The following is a 21,040-nucleotide window of genomic DNA, read 5'->3' as shown; positions in this document are numbered from 1 at the left end:
TATATCATGAAATGCTTTATACAAATATTCATAACAACAAAATACTTTTACTTACAGTTTCCCTTTAGTGTCCTTATAAACATTAATGACAAAGTGTGATCCAGGTGACTTAGGTTTGATCAGCAATCCAGACCTCTAAGGAGTTGTCCTAGAGGATACGGACTCAGTGGCATGTTTGCTTGCTCACATATCCCAGGGTGTGGAGGTTCTGGAAGGGCTGACATTTTTCAGTGGAAGCTGAGGACTGAGGAGTCCAGCAGCATATGCATGATATAATGCATACTGGGTAGAGGTCAGAACTGTTAGTAGGGCATAAGAAAACACCTTTCCATAACTTTAAGGAGAGTATCATACCAGCATATCATGATCTCCTCTCAACCCACATCCTAATTTCTTACACACAGGTTTCTCTGCTGGTGGACTGTAGCATGTTGCGGGAGGGAGGAGTGGGGAGGGGCAAATTTCTGTGGAAGTTACAGCTGGCAATCAATGAAGGGTTCTGGGATATGTCTAGTGGTAGGTAGTTACAGTGGGAATAAAATAAATAATCAATAGATTTTGATCACTTACAACAGAAGTGTATCAGCAAACCACAAAAAAAAATGCTCTAATGATGTGTGAAATCTGACTGCTATGGGGAACTATGAAATTAATACCATCTAGCACATACATTGCTAAAGCAAGAGACCATTAATGAGAACGCAGTATGCGTAGCATTGTGTAAACCCTCTGTGTGGTCAAGAAACAAAGTATTCTAGTGTGTGTGTATATGCTAGGTCATACTAAAGAAACTGACTGAAATATACTGGAAATGATAGGGACTTCTGCCCTCAGGCTGATTATGAACGGCTAAAGATGGTAAAAATTTGATTAAATGCAGTTTGCCTTGGTAAACAGCTGCTCAACTTTAAACAGACAAACTTGTCTTGCATTGGACACTCACTCTGAACTATTGTACCCCATTAAAACAAAGAATGTACCATCATGTTTATTACACTGCATTTTATAATGTACTGATTAAGTCCGCAGGTTATTCACAGCAGGTTCACAGCACTACAGCAGGCATATAACATACTGTCTTTAGATCTTTCTAATGTTGCAACGTGCTTTGATATATATATATATATATATATATATATATATATATATTTTTTTTTTTTTTCCACACACGTATAAGTACAGCAAATTTGGTCATCCATTGCCATGATCAGAAAGCAATTTATTATAGTTTGACATCAAATTGCTTTTAATCAAATGACATGTTGCTGGGTTTGTAGAGTTTAAGTCTGAGATTGTGCAATAGTAAGGACAGGAAATTTCTCCCTTTGCCCTCTGTTGTGTGATGTTGTAGTTGGTATATTTAAATAGTAGGGGGTATGGTGGATGCAGAGGAGGATTGTACTTTGCAAAAAAAAAATGCTCGTTTTTGTTTTCTGATCATTTGTATCGTTGTTTTTAGACTACTATTTTGTTTGCTATGATGACAGTGTGTGTAACAAAGTAATAATAAATTCACACACACACACACACACACACACACACACACACACACACACACACACACACACACACACAATGAAATTGTTGAGCTTCAGGTGAGATTATTAAGGCCCCCCTCTTTCTTGGTTTAATAACTCCAAGCCAGATAAATAACCCTTCAAGCGTCTTTTGAAAACGGCCATACGCGGATCTAACTCTGTCGTCAGATAAATAAGATCCCATTTGATTCAGTATAATATAATTGTGTAAAAAGAAAGTCAACTAATAAGCTTTGTGCTAGGTTACTGCTATATATAACAGATCTGCATGTTGCAGATCTGCCACACTGATTTCTTTACCTACAGATTCTCTACAAATAAAGCAACATCTTTCTGGAGGTGAATATTTTCTGACATCGGCATACAAGGCTGCTGCTAACTTGAATAGTTACCTTACCTTGTATATGTGGACATCTTTTGCATGTGGAAAGTGTAAGGTAGATACAAATTGATGCACATATCTGCTGTTCAGCCCTTCCTTGTGAACATTGTCGGCAATGATTTTGCTGACATAGTTTTTGCCAGTGCCAGTCCAACCATGAAAGGATAGAGTCAATGGCTTCCTTGGATGTGGATTGTTTATGAAACCTGTTACAGCCTTCAAGACAATATGTGTGGCAAGATGCTGACCAAAGATATTCCTTTTCAGTTCATGTTCCAGAGCTGTTTAAGAGAAAAAAAATGTATACACATAACACAAAAGTCTTAAAACTGTCACCACAAAGTTTTATCATTAAATGTAAGAATGTTGGATACAATTTGCTTCTAAATCTGTACAAGGCAGTTAAAAATAATTAGGTGGCATGAAATAAATGACTATCACCATGTGGACAAGGGGTACTGGTAGAGAATTTCAAGGTGTTTCTGTTAACATCATAATGGCTACATGTCACTAAACAAATTAAAAATACTTACGTGCTAATGCACCAAAGACCTGTGGTAAGGTTACCACTCTCAACTCAAAGTTGAGAAGCAAAAAAAAAATAATTTCTCCTGAAGTTGACAGCAAAAACAAAATAGCTAAGAGCCAAAAGAAAAACTTCATAAAACACCAAAAAAGACTGTTTTTCTTTAAAATTTACTGGTAGTGATGAAGCCAAAGAAAAGTGGTGAAACTGTTGTGCATTTACTTTGGATTAAATGTACACCTTACATACATATGCTGGCTTCCTTTGTTTGAGTGTTTGTAATATTAGCAGGAGAGATGGGGATGGTTGCTCTACATGTCTGAACATTATTTTGTGTGTGCAAGTGTATGTATATAAACATACAAAAATGCAACAAGCCCCAGGCAGAACAAAGCAAGTATTATGTTATGAAGACTTTCAAGACTTTTACTGCCCTAATGGACTTCCAAGTGAACACAACTTAGTTTTACCTCTGGCAAAGGCTTCTTCCAAGTAGTAAATGCATTGGGTCACTTCCTTCAATTATACTCAAGCCATTTCATCACATGCCTGCAATGCAGCATGAATAAAACTTACATATCCTTCCTTCAGAGCACCCTGTAGTTTTTATTAATACAAAAGCTGTTACTATATAGTAATGCTTCTAAGAAACACTGTAAGTGTTTACAATGGTCCCTCCTAGTGCATAAAAATTAAATAGCAATAATCCAGAATCAGAGGCACCAAAAATACAAGGTCAAATGAAGTTTCTTCTTACAAAAATAACTTTAAAATATCTACTTTAATAAGGCATATACATTTTGACTATCTGTAGACCCAAATGCCCTGTTTTAGATGGCATAATATTCATAGGATCACAGGAGGTTACTAGGCTATCGACCCAGAGGTCATTTCAAGCCTAGCCATTTCATCCCAATACCATGGATACTCTAGTCAATACCCAGGATTATATTTATTAATGACTGCCCATGTCCAGGAGGGTTTTTGGCACTATCCCTGGTAAGAATATACGGTGCCCCATCCACTCATCTGGGTTCCTTTTGAATGGTGTCATAGAGGTTCTCTGCTTCACATGAATTGGCAGCCTATTCCAAAGACGAGGACGCCAACAGATCTGTAGCTCATGTTACTACAGAACCTACTGCAAAAACTATAATGATCCTATGAGTAAAACATGCATGCTCCAGCCCCAAGGCAAAGGAAGATAAAGCCATTACCATACCACAGATAACCTGTATTCAATTAACAGCATGGGTGCAAATGAGAGATTGGGTGAAGGAGACAGGCTGCCTAGGCTCCCTGCAATAGCATCATTAAGACCCTGGAGACCTCTGTGCTACAAGTGGTATGCCTCTTGGTCAGGATGCATCTCAAGTGGGAAAATGCACATGCACCTCCCAAAAACAGTGATTTGAATGCCCACAAAGCTGCCATGGGTGGTGGTGGGGTTTGGGCACGCTCTTCAGCAGCAGTATGATGCCGCACCAGCGTTCTCAATCTCCTTCATTGGCCCCAAAATATATATCGGGTTGAGCCCTCTGCAGGCTAAAGTGGATCAGGTGGACCCAGTGAAAGAGAACATGTGATAGCAGCTAATGATCAGCTGCTGGGAAGGAGGTAGGGGCAAAAAAAGAATAATTCATGCTGCTAATACACAAGCACCATCTACTGCATAAAAAAAAAGCAATAAACAAACTATGTTACACAAACTGTACTATGTGACACCAAAATGCATGTTCCAACAAATGTTGTAAAAATAATTTCTAAATAAATGTTAATTTTAATGGTCTGTGTGTGTGTGTCTATATATGGTTCCCATTTAAATTGTCGAATGTACAGAACGTCGACTCATAGAACTGTGAGTTGACAACATCGAAAGTTTAAAACAGCGAACTCACAGAACAGTGAATTTAGCCTCCGGGAAACTAACCACTTGGCCACCACTGACGAAAAAAAATACTAAATAAATTAAACCCACTAAAGTCCCCTCCACACCTTCCCTACCTAAATATACCAACTCAGAGATCATAAGACAGCGGAGAAAAGGGCAAAGATCGTCAGTGGTGGCCAAGTGGTTAGTTTCCTCGAGGTGAAATTTGCAGTTCCGGGAGCTTGCTCTTTTAAACTTTCGATGTTGTTAACTCGCAGAATAGCGAGTCAACGTTTTGTGCATTTCACAATTTCAAGGGGAACCATACATATATATATATATATATATATATATATATACACACACACACATATACACACACACAATGTGTGTGTGTATGTATGTATGTATGTGTGAGCAGTTTAGTCTGTTATATGTTGTCCAAATGTGTTATGATGTCAAACATTGGTTTTGCCAAGTGTTGGGTTTGCAGAACTCACTCAGTAATGTCAAAGGGAAGTGTTTTACAAAGAATGTGCTTTGGGTTAAGCTTAGTGGGGCTGGATTTTAATGCTGAACCTTTCATATATACTGAAAGCTTTCAACATTAGATGTAGAAGTGTGTGTGTGTGAATATGAGTCTACTTTTAAATCCCATATTACCAGTAGACTAACCTGCAAAAGGTCGAGACCATAAACTCAAAAAGTCAATTTCGTGAAAGGTTACAAGATTTAATCCCAAAATACCAAACACTGTAAAGCAAAAGGTAAGTTCCTACCCTCCACCGATGCAAAACTTCAACATTTTGTATTTCCTGCACTTTTGCAGGGGGGGGGGCTGCACCCCCCTGCACCCACACGCACTCCACAAATTAAATATACTAACTCCGAGGTTGCACTACGTTGAGGAAAAGGGTAAACTACAAATACACTATCTTACTCCTATGTTATTATGAGCAAGGAAATTATTTAACTGCTCACCACTAGCCAAGCATACAGTAACAACTTTACCTTTGCATCTGCCACTACATATGTACTTGCAACAACGCTTTACTATCAAAATGTTGAAGTGGACTCGGTCAAATGATCGTATCCTCAACACCATATCCACGAATGTCACAATGCATATAGATAGGGGTGAGATTTGTACTTCGACAATGTCTGAGTTCGACATTGTCACCGTTCGACGTCCAGACTGAATCCACTTCAACATTTTGATAGTAAACCACAACAACAATTTTTTTCACTTTAATGGTCCATTCTAATTCGAACACATACCTTTCAGTTATTAGCACTTGTTTTTCTTTTTTAAAGTTTCATAAACTTCTTGAGCGACACCAGCAGCTTGCAACGTAACATCCGCCATATTTTTTATGTACTTGGTATAAAATCTTAAAGTGACAATGCAGTATTTAACCAAATGCCATTTAACTTTTACAATACATTTAGGTATTCTGCAACTCGATCTTGTAAACCTTCAGAAAATTGACTTTTTTAAGTTTATGGTCTCGGTCTTTTGTAGTTTGGTCTGTGTGTGTGTGTGTGTACATGCATGCATGTGAATGAGTGTGTGTATGAGTGTTTGCAGGTTAGGGCTAGACTAAGGACTAGGTAAGAGGATAGTTTTAATGTTGTGTCTGTGTGTGTATACTGTATTGGCAATGTGTCCGAGTGTCTTATGCAGTGGCACTGCTAGAGAATGAGGTTTTCATAAGGTAATTTTCAAGGTTAGAGTTAGGATACATGGAACAGGATGGTAAAGTCCCCTGTTTCACCTTAATTGTCCTAACATCAACTCTGCACATTACTTTACAAACAAACTCTTTCTTTAACAGCATAACGTTTGGTCTGGAGGTGTTATTTTTAGTCAACTGTTTACAGAAGGAAAATGTTTATTTTCATTTTGCAATTGCCAGTGTTTCAGATTTTTGGCTGAGTGAATTTCAACTGACTGAGTGAGTGTTGATGGCTGTTCAATTTGAAATTTGCTAATACTCTCTTATATCAAATACACTGACCCAAACATCCCTTCTGGAAGACTTCCAGTGTTCCAGGTTATGTGATGGCATACTGGTTTTCTGTGACCTGTGACACTGTACAATAGATGCCTTTATTTCTAGATAATATATAGTGTAACTTTGTGCTGAAGTCTCTGCTTTTTGAGGGAATGGCTTACCATGCAGGATATCTACAGCAGACAGGGAAGTCTCTGTGTTCATCAGTGGCAGTGATAAACATTGAGCAGCTGCCTGCCCCTGTGGGAGTGGTTACTGCCTTGAAACTGTAGTTTTATTGGCCGTTTTGGGTCAGTTCGTAACTCCTTGGTCTGCCTCTCTTAAAACCCGATTGCCTCATAGTTTTGGCGCCTTTTTGGACTTGTTGGCTGTTGGTGAAGCACCCACCAAGAGGAGAAAACGCTGAGAGAAGAAAGGAGCCACTTTTGAGATTTTAAGTACTTTGCTTCAGATTATTTGTTAAGTTTTTCTGCATTGCCGCCTACTTTTGAACATTTTCTGACTTGTTAAACTTGATTTATGTGTTGGTAACTGTATTTAGAACACAACCTAGAGCTGATTACTGAATTTCCAGCCTGCACTTATTTTTAAAATTGTTTTTTTCCTAAAACTTGCATTTTATCTGTCTCTGGCCTAGCACTCCAAGTGTGGGGTCATTTACTGCACTGTTCTAACTTGTTGATACTTGTGAACCTCTGCTTTCCTTAAAAAAAAAAAAAAATCTTGCTTTTTTCCCACTTTTCTGAGATTTAAAAAAGTTCAGTTACAGATTTGCTGTTCTGAACTGTTTGTAAGTTTCTTGGAGGCCATTATTTGCTTGGGCTAAAGGGAAGTCTCTGTGTTCATCAGTGGCAGTGATAAACATTGAGCATCCTGCCTGCCCCTGTGGGAGTGGTTACTGCCTTGAAACTGTAGTTTTATTGACCATTTTGGATCAATTCCTAACTCCTTGCTCTCCCTCTCTTAAAACCCTCTTTTGCGCGTTTTTGCGCATAGCTCAACATCGGGCAGCGCTGCCTAATTGGGTTCAAACTATTCCTGGTTCCACAAAGTCTGCTCTTCACTTTTTCCCTTAGAACTGCTCTATCTCTTAAATTAAACAACATATTCTCTTTCTAAGGCCCCTCACTGGTCCAAATAAGTAATTTTACAAGTTAGCACTAATAAACCATAAGCACTACTTATTCTTATACTCTCTACGATTACCTTGTCCCCTATTGGTCCGTTTTAATTCAGTTCCCTATACTACTCTAGCTTGTCCAAAGGTCAGTCAATGGTTTCCTCTCCAGTCCAGCTGGTGAATCTGGGAATTTTGAGGCAATGTTACAACTGTCTCATGTACACGGACAACCCTCTCCTCCTCCAAACAGGTTCAAATATATGTGAGAGAAGCAACCATATAGCCAAACTGGAGGCTGAGCTCTCTCATCTCAAAACTGGTGTAACCAGTCAGGAGGAGAAGGTAACCTCACACAACACAATTCCAGTATCATATAGTCCCACCACAACAGCGAACCACACACATAAAAACACAAAAACATACTCGGATGCACTAAATAAAAATCTACCTAAGCAATAGATACCTCCAAAGCAGACATCCAAGCAAACGCTACCCCAAAACAAAACATGTTTAACACATAGCACACAAAGTCAGTGTGCCAAGCAGTCACAGCCCTTAAGGCTGAATAACACACCTGATACTCTTGTAATAGGTGACTCTATTGTCAGACACACTGACGTCCCGCTCACCAGGCTGAATAAAGAGAAGGTCACAGTGAGCTGCCTGTCGGGCGCTAGGATCCGCCACATAACGCAAGCACTCAGGTCACTCCAAAGCAAATACAAATATGACTCAGTCATTGTACATGCTGGCATGAATGACCTGAGACATACCTCCCTCGACTACATGAAAAGAGACATAGAGGAGCTCTCTGATCATGTAGCCCAGGCCGGTATGACCCTGACCTTGAGCAGCATCTTACCCTCACCTAGAATGATGCCACAGTATAAAGACAAAATGATCGATTTTAACAATTGGCTAAAATTTTGGTGTCATTCAAAGGGGATCCAGTGTCTGTCAGCCTGGGATGACATGCTTGACAAGACACGTTGCTTCGCTAGGGACGGCTTGCACCTGTCACCCTTGGGCTTTCGGATATTGGCAAAGGCTCTTGCCACCCCCATAGTGCCTTTTTTAGGCAAGGCTCAAAAGTCAAACCTACCTCCATAGACAGCACAAGGAACAAGAAACTAAGGGTAATGCTGCTAAACGCCAGAAGTCTTAACCTCAAGATGCATGCACTCGAAGCTCTCCTCAGTATGGAGAACATCGATATCTGTGCAGTGACAGAAACCTGGTTCAAGGCTCCAGAGAGCACCCCAGCACTACCAGGTTATACCTCATATCATGCTTTTCGGCCCCAAAACCCGGACCGAACCACAAAAGGAGGGGGAGTTTCCATATTTATCAAGGATATCCACTCTTCCAGGTTAGTGGCATTGCACGAAGTATCGGAGACCATCCATGTGCAACTGACAGTGGGCAAGACTGCTTTTCAGTTTATTGCATCCTACAGACCACCCTCTCAAAGTCAGGAATCCCACTCGTCTTTCCTGAAAACATTGGAGAACATGAAGATCTCTCCGAACACCATTATATTGGGTGACTTCAACTACCCAAACATAGACTGGGAGCATTACTCAAGCCCCAGCACCTTAGCCCAAAGGTTCCTGGAATTTATAAACTCAAATGCTATGGAACAATTAGTCACCACTCCCACAAGAGGGGAAAACATACTAGACCTGATCATTACCAACATGGGGACTCTATGCTCCATACCAGAAGTATATCCCTCATTGGTAGGATCAGACCATAAATTAATTTTACTGGATATCCACATCCTGACCCCACCCCCATCCCTGAAAACCACAGTGAAAAACTTCTCAAAAGCGAACTTCACACTTCTCAAAACCGAAGTGGAATCCTTCAAGGCCCCAGGGCCAGTGGAAACTATGGCCCAAACTGCAGAATCCTATATAAACGCATTCTACGGACATCTCCAGGAATGCATGGATCATGCAATCCCAAACAAAATCAAGACCCAATCATCCAAAGGCAGGCGTCCAGTCTGGTGGACCCCAGCCATAAATAAACTGTACAACAGAAGGAGGAAGCTACTACATGATAGAGCAAAATCCCTAAAAGGGAAGGCATCTCTGATCAGTACTAGCAAAAAATTAAGATCCCTCATGAAATCCTCCAATGCCAGCTTCGAGAGAAAAATTGCACAGGACACTAAAGACAATCATAAGGCTTTTTTCAGTTATGTTAAGAACCTGGGATGCAACTCCCAGACTTGTTCTGAATTGATTCTAAACGACAAAAAATACAATGAACCCACAGACATCGCCAATATCCTGGCAGACAGGTTCAGTGCAAACTCCCCCCCCCTCCCCCCCAAAAGAGCAAGTATCTATCCCAGCAGAGTGCAGCCTCCCAAACATCTCTGATGCTCAGGTGAAGGCCGCCCTCTCCAAAGCAAAAAACACTGCTTCCATGGGACCAGATGGCATTCCGGGTTGCGTCCTACATGAACTCCAAGAACTAATCCCTCAAGTAAAACTGTTGTACAGTCTCAGCCTCACTACAGGATATGTGCCCAAAGAATGGCGTACAGCAACAGTGGTCCCACTCCACAAAGGTGGTGCCTCTGCTGGAAACTATCGCCCCATAAGCCTGACTAGCCTAGTCTGCAAGGCTATGGAGAGGATCATCATGGAACTCATAAACAAAGACATTGGGGACCTACAGACACTAGATCCTACCCAATTTGGCTTCGTCAAGGGCAGATCCTGCCTTTTGAACCTGGTTGACTTCTTCGAAACAGTCACCAAGGCCATAGATGAAGGGAAGGTAGTCCACACAGCCTATCTGGACCTCGCAAAGGCATTTGACACAATACCCCACTCGGGCATCATAGATAAGCTATCCAGCCTAAATATAAACCCCTATGTCACAAGATGGGTCGCAAACTGGCTCAAAGACAGAACCCACAGAGTCAGAGTTGCTGGAGCCATGTCAGACTCAAAACCGGTCACAAGTGGCATCCCACAAGGTTCTGTCCTGGTTCTGTCTCTTGTTCGGTATTTACTTTTCTGAGGTACAGGCCAACGTGGGAGGACTATGGCTCACCAAGTTCGCAGATGACTGCAAACTGGGCACCATAATCGACTCTCCAGCTGACACAAACATCCTTCAAAAAGGTCTCGCAGAGATGGATAACTGGTGCCAGAGCCATGGTCTAAAGCTAAATGCCAAAAAGTGTATAGTCATACCCTTTGGCAAAAACAATGTGCCCACAAATTACCACATAGGTGGTAACCCATTAAGTACAGAGAAAGTAATTAGGGATCTGGGGACCCAAGTTGATAGCAATCTCTCCTTTGACAACCACATTGCCAAAGTGGTCAGAAAGACCTTCTACATAACCCACCTCATCATGAAAGGATTCAAATCTAGATCAAGAGAGGTAATCGTGCCGCTTTATTCATCCCTCATCAAGCCCATCATAGAATACAATGCCCCCTTTGGGATGTACCTTACCCGACACCTGCAGCAATTAGAAAGACCCAAAAGTACCTCACCAGGAGAATCAAGGGACTCAAACAGATGCCATATGCTGCTCGGTTAAAAAAACTCCAGCTCTACTCAGTTGCATACCGCCTACTTCGAGGTGATCTATGCCTGACATATAAAGCTATGTCCAACCCAGAATTAATGGACATGCTCCACCTCAGTAAATCTAAATCCCTTAGAGCCACGTGCTTGAGGGACTTGAACCTCAGCACAGAAATAAATAGAACATGCTGGTGGGACAGATTCATAACCCAGAGGCTCCCTTCACTCTGGAATAGAATTCCAATTCATGTTAGGCAGAGCACCTCACTGACCCTCTTCAAGAAGAATCTTGATGAGTGGATGGGGGATCGTAGGTTTGTCCCTGGGATTACTTCAGTGTCACTATTAGACAGAGGGACAGTAAACTAAACTTTAAAAAGGGCACAGTATACTCAAATCAAGGGGTGGCGTAAGCCAAACACAGTCGGGCTAGGCTTATAAATGCCCCAGGGCAGATAGCCTAGTATGAACCTATGAACCTATGAACGTATCCTAATGCTGCACTAAAAATTGCCAATCAGTATTTTCCAGCTATAATATTAATGGATGCAGCCACCCAATGCTGCTGTGTCACATCTGACTCCTATAGTGACCCAGTGAATAGCTGCCACCATCCAGAGATTTTACTTTGTAAGCAGAGAATCTAAATATTTTGCTAAGCATGTTCTATACATTCATTTACACACCTATGGACAATTTTGAGTCACCAATCCACTCACTACTTATCTTTAAATGTAGGAGGAAGCAGAGTTATGGGATGAAACAATACAAACACAGGGAAGATCATGCAGACTCCACAACAAATGTGCCTCAGTCAACGAACAAGCCACATAACCTCTTGCTGTATTCTGACCATGCCACTCACTGCACCAGTGTGCCAACCTATAATACTAAATACTCATAGTTATGAAACTTGTGAATGATACTACTGTGCCTGGTACTATGGGCTTTTTAGCTGAAAAATGTGAGATTACAGGGTAGGTGCCACTAAGGAATGGTTATAAAAATTCTGTTTGGGTATTTAATAACAATGAAGTCTGGTACTGTGTCAGAGTTGAGGTGTTAGTTAACAACTACTCTACTGAACACTTATTGAAGTCCTGACATGCTGTTCCTTTAATTTGGTTCACTACTGACTATTAAAATGATTCATAATTTCTGAATTTTGCTTGGTTCCCTGGTGCATAATAATAACTACAGCAGAAGGGAAAGTAGGTCCAATTGCAGAGAAGGTCAAAGAGATCAGATTACTCTGATCTGGGCACATGTACAGGAATGCAGAAAATGATTTGGTGAAAAAGTTTTTGAGAGAGTCAGGAAAAAGGCAAGAGGAAATGAAGATGTCCGGAAAAGACATGGATGGACCGGATGAGAGAAGACATGTGATAGTCAGGCATAAATGTTAAAGAAGAAATGACAGAGATGTTCAAAGCAACTAGAATTTCCCTACAATTTAGAGGCTTTGAATAAGTCCAATGCAATATGTGAGACATAATCAAACCATTAATTCTCTTAAAGTCAGAAAAGTACCACAGCATAATTGAACTCCTACTGTTTTTTTAAACAATATAGGAAAAAACATAGGTTCTATCTTTTATTATTATTCCATATTCTATAAGGAAAGAAAGAAAGCAAAATGTCTTTCTACCCAAGGGTTATCTCTATTATCTCCCTTCCTAAAGAGGATGATAAGGTGTGAACCCTGCCATCTACAGACCAATTTCCCTATTAGCCCCCAAAAGCAAAAATTTGCCACTTGCCTTGAAAAAAACATAAGTCCTAAACTAGTGCATAGTTTGAAACAGGGCTACACTTGGGCTCACTACACTCCCCTACCCTGCACCCAGTTCTCACCCACCCCTCTGTATCTAAATTTATACTGAACATATCCACTCCCCTTCCTCATTCCTATCCCTCCTCTTTCTATTAGCCTCCCTAATCCCTGTTATTACTTCATTTTCCAATAGCATTTACACACACCCTTTACAGTCTTATGTCATCTTCCCTTCACACTTTTTGCTCTATACTTCCTCACTTAATTTACTCTTTTCTATTGTTCTAACTTTACAGTCTATACTTTTATTCTCCTTTTCCAATTGTATAATACTCACTTCTTCTTCCTCAGCAAGTCATTCTTCAGTATTACCCTTCCTTTGATAATATTGACAGAAAACATAATGCACACAAACATTTTATTATAAACATCACCCAATTAATAATGTTTTAATGCTTCCTTTATTTCACAGTTTCACCCTACAGCACTGCTGTATATTCTACATGTCTCTAACTGACTATACTCTATTAATATCTTAACCTTTTTCCATCTCCATAATAAGGGACCACCCTATCTTGTATCTCCAGCAAGCCACTGCTACTTTTATCTATATTCTCCACATCTTCCTTCCTTCTCATTTAACATTTTTCCTTTTCATTCAACTATAATCTCCTTTTACCTACTTCATAGTCCGCTCTATCTACCATGCTATCAATTTGCATATTCATGTCTCTTACTTATGCCACCATACTACCTACCATGGCACACAGACACACTACTAGTCACCTTAACTATACTCAGGCTAAACGCTTCTTCATATCTATTTCATCAAAAATATTTAATGTCCAACCTTTTCATATATAAAACATTTAAACATTCAGTTCACCAAACCAAAAACACTCGTATATCCACTGCAAACTAAAAGACCACCAAAAACCAGCAAGGATATTCCAATGGCCAATAACCACAGGAAAAGACACGATGTTAGCGTACCAAAACGCTGAGAGAAGAAAAGGAGCCACTTTTGTGATTTTAAGTATTTTCTTCTGATTTTTTGTTAAGTTTTACTGCTTTGCCGCCTACTTTTTGGCATTTTCCGGCTTGCTAAATTTTATATCTGTAACAGTAACAGTACTTGGAACATATCTAGAGCCTGTTTACTGCATTTCCTGTGTTGCACTTAATTTAAAATCATTTTTTTCTCTAAAAACTACATTTTACCTGATTTTGGCCTAGCACTCAAGTGTGGGGTCATTTATTGCACTGTTGTGATTATTTTGCTGCTTGTGTATCTATGCTACCTTTAAACTACAACAAAAAGAAAAAAAAAATCTTGCTTTTTTCCCACTTTCTGAAAGTTAAGAAAAATCAGTTACAGATTTGCTGTTCTGAACTGTTTGGAAGTTTCTAGAAGGCCAGTGCTTGCTTGGGCTAAAAGGAAGTCTCTGTGTTCACCAGTGGGAGTGGTTAACACTGAACAGCCTGCCTGTCCCTGGAGGAGTGGTTACTACCTAGAAGCTGTAGTTTTATTGGCCATTTTGGGTCAATTCTAAACTCCTTGATCTGTCTCTCTTAAAACCAGGCGGCCTCGTGGTTTTGGCGTCTTTTCAGGCTTGCTAGTTGTTGCTGAAGCACCTACCAAGGGGAGAAAATGCTGAGAGAAGAAAAGGAGCCAATTTTGTGATTTTAAGTATTTTCTTCTGATTTTTTGTTAAGTTTTACTGCTTTGCCGCCTACTTTTTGGCATTTTCCAGCTTGATAAAGTTTATATCTGTAACAGTAACAGTACTTGAAACACATCTAGAGCCTGTTTACTGCATTTCCTGTGTTGCACTTAATTTAAAATCGTTTTTTTCTCTAAAAACTGCATTTTACCTGATTTTGGCCTAGCACTCAAGTGTGGGGTCATTTATTGCACTGTTGTGATTATTTTGCTGCTTGTGTATCTCTGCTACCTTTAAACTACAACAAAAAGAAAAAAAAAACAAAACAATCTTGCTTTTTTCCCCACTTTCTGAAAGTTAAGAAAGTTCAGTTACAGATTTGCTGTTCTGAACTGTTTGGAAGTTTCTAGAAGGCCTATGCTTGCTTGGGCTAAAGGGAAGTCTCTGTGTTCACCAGTGGGAGTGGTTAACACTGAACAGCCTGCCTGTCCCTTGAGGAGTGGTTACTACCTAGAAGCTGTAGTTTTATTGGCCATTTTGGGTCAATTCTAAACTCCATGATCTCTCTCTCTTGAAACCCTACAACTCTCTTTTTGCGTGGTTTTGCGCACTGAGCAGCGTCGGGCAGCACCGTCTAAACAGGTTTAAACTATTCCAGGCTCCACAAAGTCTGCTCTTCACTTTTTCCCTTAGAACTGTTCAAACTCTCATAGTAATCACTCTATTCTCTTTCTAAAGCCCTGCACTTGCTCAGCTCTTATAAGGAAACACTAACTAACTAAAGCACCACACCCTCCTTGACTTCTCATGAGTATTAGACTCCCGATTGGTCCTTCCTGATCAAGTGAAAAATCAGTTCCCTTCCCTAATCTGATCAGTAAAAAAACAGTTCCCTATACTAATCTGGTATGTCCAAGGGTCAGTTTCAAGGTTACTCTCCAGTCCAGCTGGTGAATCTGGGAATTTTTAGGCAATGTTACAATTGCCTTATGTACACAGACAACCCTCTCCTCCTTCCAACAAACTCTAATACATGTGAGAGATGCAGTTACACATACAAACTGGAGGCAGAGCTCTCTCAACCCAAGACTGGCACAGTCAGTCGGGAGGAAAAGGTAACCACCCACACCACAAATCCAGTCTCACACAGACCTATTGCATCTGCATACCCAACACATAAACACACAAAAACATACTCGGAGGCTCTAAATAAAAATCTGACTAAACAGCAAAGACCTCCTAAGCAGATATCCAAGCAACAGCCTCCCCTCAACAATACCCACAAATCACATATCTCACAAAATCAGTGTGCCTCACAGTCACAGCCCTTAAGGCCAAACAACACACCAAATACACTTGTTATAGGGGACTCTATTGTCCGGCACACTGAGGTCCCGCTCACCAGACTGAACAAGGAGAAGGTCACTGTAAGCTGCCTGTCGGGTGTCAGGATCTGCCACATAATGCAAGCACTCAGGCCACTCCAAAGCAAGTACAGGTATGACTCCGTCATTGTCCATGCTGGTGTGAATGACCTGAGATGTACCTCCCTGGACTACATGAAAAGAGACATAGAGGAGCTCTCTGACCATGTAGCCCAGGCTGCTATGACCCTGACCTTGAGTAGCATCTTGCTCTCACCAAGAATGATGCCACAGTATAAAGAAAAAATGATCAGTTTCAACAATTGGCTAAAGTATTGGTGTCATTCAAAGGGGATCCAGTGTCTGTCAGCCTGGGATGACATGCTCGACAAGCCACGTTGCTTCGCTAGGGACGGCTTGCTCCTGTCACCCTTAGGCTTTCGTATACTGGCCAAGGCTCTTGCCACCCCCATAGTGCCTTTTTTAGGCAAGGCTCAAAGGACAAACCCACCTCCATAGACAACCCAAGGATAAAAAAACTAAAGGTAATGCTATTCAGTGCCAGAAGTCTAAACCTCAAGATGCACGCACTCGAGGCTCTCCTCAGTATGGAGAAAATCGATGTCTGTGCAGTAACAGAAACCTGGTTCAAGGCTCCTGAGAGCACCCCAAGCACTACCAGGTTATAACTCATACCATGCGTTTCGGCCCCAAAACTCGGACCGAAGCACAAAAGGAGGGGGAGTATCTATATCCAAAGATACCTACACCTCCAGGTTAGTGGCACTCCACGAAGCATTGGAAACCATCCATGTGCAACTAACAGCGGGCAAAACTGCCTTTCAGTTTGTAGCTTGCTACAGAACACCCTCCCTATTACAGGAACCCCACTTGGCATTCCTGAGAACACTGGAGAATATGAAGGTCTCTCCAAACACTATGTTATTGGGTGACTTCAAATACCCAAACATTGACTGGGAAAACTACTCAAGTCCAAACACCCTCGCCCAACGGTTCCTTGAATTTATAAACTCTAACACAATGGAACAACTGGTCACCACTCCCACAAGAGGGAACAACATATTGGACCTGGTCATCACCAACATGGGGACTCTATGTTCCACACCAGAGGTAAACCCCTCATTGGTAAGATCAGACCATAAACAAATTTCCCTGGACATCCATATCCCGTCCCCACCCCCAGCCAAGGAAACCACTGTAAAGAATTTCTCAAAAGCCAACTTTGCACTTCTCAAGACTGAGGTGGAATCCTTCAAAGCCCCTGGGCCAGAGGATAATACAGCCCAATGCGCAGAATCCTTTACAAATGCATTCTATGAGCACCTGCAGGAATGCATGGATCGTGCTATCCCAAATAAAACCAAGACTCACTCCTCCAAAAACAGGAGACCAGTCTGATGGACCCCGGCCATAAATAAGCTATACAACAGAAGGAGGAAGCTACTACATGACAGAGCAAAATTCCAAAAAGGGAAGGCATTTCTGATCAGTATTAGCAAGAAACTTCGATCCCTCATAAAATCATCAAAGGCCAGTTTCGAAAGAAAAATTGCCCTAGACACTAAAGATAATCACAAGGCCTTCTTTAGTTATGTCAGGAACATGGGCGGAAACTCCCAGATATGCTCTGAATTGTTGCATAACGGTACAAAATATACCAAACCTACAGACATAGCCAACATCCTGGCAGACAGATTCAGCGCAAACTTCTCTCCCCCTTCCCCCCCCAAAGGAGCAAATGCCTATCCCAACTGAATGTAACCTCCCTGACATCACAGATGCACAGGTGAAAGCTGCCCTCTCCAAAGCAAAAAACACAGCGTATATGGAACTGGACAGTGTCCCAGGCTGTGTCTTACACGAGCTCCAAGAAGAAATGAACCCTCACATTAAGTCACTGTTCAAACTTAGCCTTACTGCAGGATATGTACCCAAAGAATGGCGTACAGCTACAGTGGTCCGACTCCACAAAGGTGGTGCCAAAACGGACCCCAGAAACTATCGCCCCATAAGCCTGACTAATCTGGTCTGTAAAGCTATGGAGCGTATTATCATGGAACTCATAAACAAAGACATTGGGAGCCTCCAGACTCTGGACCCTACCAAATTCGGCTTTGTTAAGGGCAGATCTTGCCTCTTAAACCTAGTTGATTTCTTTGAAACAGTTACCAAAGCCATAGATGAGGGCAAAGTAGTCCACACAGCCTACCTGGACCTCGCAAAAGCCTTCGACACAATACCCCACTCGGGCATCATAAATAAGCTTTCCAGCTTAAATATCAACCCCTATATCACAAGATGGGTTGCAAACTGGCTCAGAGATAGAACCCACATGGTCAGAATCGCAGGTGCCATGTCCGAATCCAAACCAGTTACAAGTGGCATCCCACAGGGCTCAGTTCTGGGACCTCTCTTGTTCGGTATATACTTCTCTGAGGTTCAGGCTAACACGGGGGGATTATGACTGACAAAGTTCGCAGATGACTGCAAACTGGGGGCCATAATCGAATCTCCAGCTGACACAAGCATCCTCCAAAAGGGTCTCACAGAGACGGATGCTTGGTGCCAGAGCCACGGCCTCAAGCTAAATGCTAAAAAGTGCATAGTCATCCCCTTTGGGAAAAACAAGGTGCCCACAAATTACCATATAGGTGGCAATCTATTAAGTACGGAAGAAGTAATTTAGAGATTTGGGGACCAACGTAGATAGTAACCTCTCCTTTGATAATCACGTTGCCAGAGTGGTTAGAAAGACCTCCTATATAGCCCACCTTATCACGAAAGGGTTTGCATCTAGATCAAGAGAGGTCATTGTGCCCCTCTACTCGTCACTCATCAGGCCCATAATTGAATACAATGCCCCTTTTGGGATGTACCTTACCCGAAACCTGCAGCAACTGGAGAGACTGCAAAAGTACCTCACCAAGAGGATCATGGGCTACAAACAGATGTCCTATGCAGCTCGACTAAAGAAACTCCAGCTCTACTCAGTTGCTTACCGCCTACTCAGAGGCGATCTATGCCTGATGTACAAAGCCATATCAAACCCAGAGTGAATGGACATGCTCCACCTCAAAAAATCCAAGTCCCTTAGTGCTACACACTCCAGGGAACTAAACCTCAGCACAAAAATAAATAGGACATGCTGGAGGGACAGATTCATTTCCCAGAGGCTCCCCTCACTCTGGAACAGAATCCCAATTCATGTTAGACATAGCCCCTCAATGACCCTCTTCAAGCGAAATTTGGACGCGTAGATGGGAAATCGCAAATTCACCCCTGGGATCTCTCCTGTGTCCCTGCTAGACAGAGACACAGTAAACTAATCTTAAAAGGGTACCTTCTGTGACCTACTTTACAGAGGCACAGTAGGCTAATCTAATAAGGAGGCGGAAGCCAAATACACTCTGGCTAGGCTTATAAATGCCCTAAGGCAGATAGCCTAGTATCTACCTATGAACCTATGAACCGCTTTCGTCAATAACTGACTTCCTCAGAAACATAATTTAAACTGTAAAAATACTATACCTTAAATACCCCACATTTTGGCACCAAAATGCCAATAATTCAATTAAATTAAAAACAATAATTGATTCTTAAACATTTCAATGAAAATACTTTTAAAAACACTTCTAAAACGGCAGTGTGCAAATGCATATAAATATATAAAATTACATAGACTGTAAAAATCTTCAACAATGTCATTTTAATTAATTTTTCTTTACTTTCAGAGACCTGTGCTTCAAAAAGCACTTTATATTAACTAAGTCATTCAAGCCAGGTTTTTTGTCAACATCTAACATTATTTGCCAATAAGTTTCTTTCTGCTCATCTAGGTTCCTAAAATCACCCCTTTCACATCTCTATTCCCAACTTCCAAAACGGAAAACAAAATGTTTTTATATTTAATGCATTCCAACACATGATACTAGGACAAGGAATAGTAACAGTATGTTATTTAAGCACACCTTGGAATACTTGAGAAGAAAGAAACTTATTGGCAAATAATGTTAGATGCTAACAAAAAACCTGGCCTGAATGACTTAGTTACTATAAAGTGCTTTTTGAAGCACAGGTCTCTGAAAGTAAAGAAAAATTAATTAAAATGACATTGTTGAAGATTTTTAATGTCTATGTAATTTTATATATTTATATGCATTTACACACTGCCATTTTAGAAGTGCTTTTAAAAGTATTTTCATTGAAATGTTTAAGAATCAATTATTGTTTTTAATTTAATTGAATTATTGGCATTTTGGCGCCAAAATCTGGGTTATTTAAGGTGTAGTATTTTTACAGTTTAAAGTATGTTTCTGAGGAAGTCAGTTATTGACGAAAGCGGTAATAAAGTGTGGTATGCTAACATCGTGTCTTTTTCTGTGGTTATTGGCCATTGGAATATCCTTGCTGGTTTTTGGTGGAAACATTCAGTTCACTTTGACATAACCTGGAATAAATTAATTTGCTTTATAAAAAAACAAACAAAAACTAAATAACCCTATTCCTCAACCAGCAGATCTGTCACCAGTGGGGTGCGGCAAGGGTCAGTGCTGGGCCCCCTTCTGTTTGGTATATACTTCTCAGAAATTCAGGCCAACGTTAAGGGGTTGCGGCTGGCCAAGTATGCAAATGAATGCAAACTAGGTGCAATTATTGAATCCCCAAATGATGTCAGTATTGTCCAGGAGGGTCTTATGCAGACCAACAACTGGTGTCTTAGTCATGGTCTCAAACTGAATGCAAAGAAATGCATCATCATTCCCTTTAGCAAAAACAATGCCCCTTCACACTATCACATCAACAACAATACCTTAAGTACCCATGAAGTGGAAAGGGATATGGAATCACAAGTTGACTGTGATTTTAACTTTGACCACCATATGTCTACTATAGTAAGGAAAGCTTTCTATGGAACACACTTGATTAGTAAAGGCATCACCTCAAGATCAAAGGAGGTTATAACCCCTCTATACCCAGCACTAATCAGGCCCATAATTGAGTATAACTTCCCATTTGGCATGTACCGCACAAAGCACCTAAAGCAATTGGCGAGATCTCAGAGGTTTCTAACAAAGAAGATCAAGGAACTCCAGCACATGCCTAACACAGACTGATTAAAGTCCATGTCACTATACTCTACACTGTATGGACTTCGTAGGGGAGACGTATGCCTGGCTTACAAAGCAATCTCAGACCCAAACCTAATGA

At 41.0% G+C, this 21,040-nt stretch overlaps 1 protein-coding gene across 1 annotated transcript in view; it reads right to left on the bottom strand.

The window, feature by feature from the left end:
• Positions 1-21,040, bottom strand: part of LOC122790319 (torsin-1A-like) — a 152,732-nt gene that overhangs the window by 96,799 nt on the left and 34,893 nt on the right. Inside the window, exon 2 of the mRNA XM_044057843.1 lies at positions 1,936-2,201. Within this exon, the coding sequence (XP_043913778.1) occupies positions 1,936-2,201 (266 nt within the window). The remainder of the gene's footprint in view (positions 1-1,935; positions 2,202-21,040) is intronic.

Source organism: Protopterus annectens, chromosome 16.part0 (genome assembly GCF_019279795.1).
Source record: "Protopterus annectens isolate FY-2018-M chromosome 16.part0, PAN1.0, whole genome shotgun sequence".
Lineage (NCBI taxonomy): Eukaryota > Metazoa > Chordata > Ceratodontiformes > Protopteridae > Protopterus > Protopterus annectens.
Note: the sequence above shows the minus strand (reverse complement) of the source record. Positions and strands in the feature narration are given on the sequence as shown.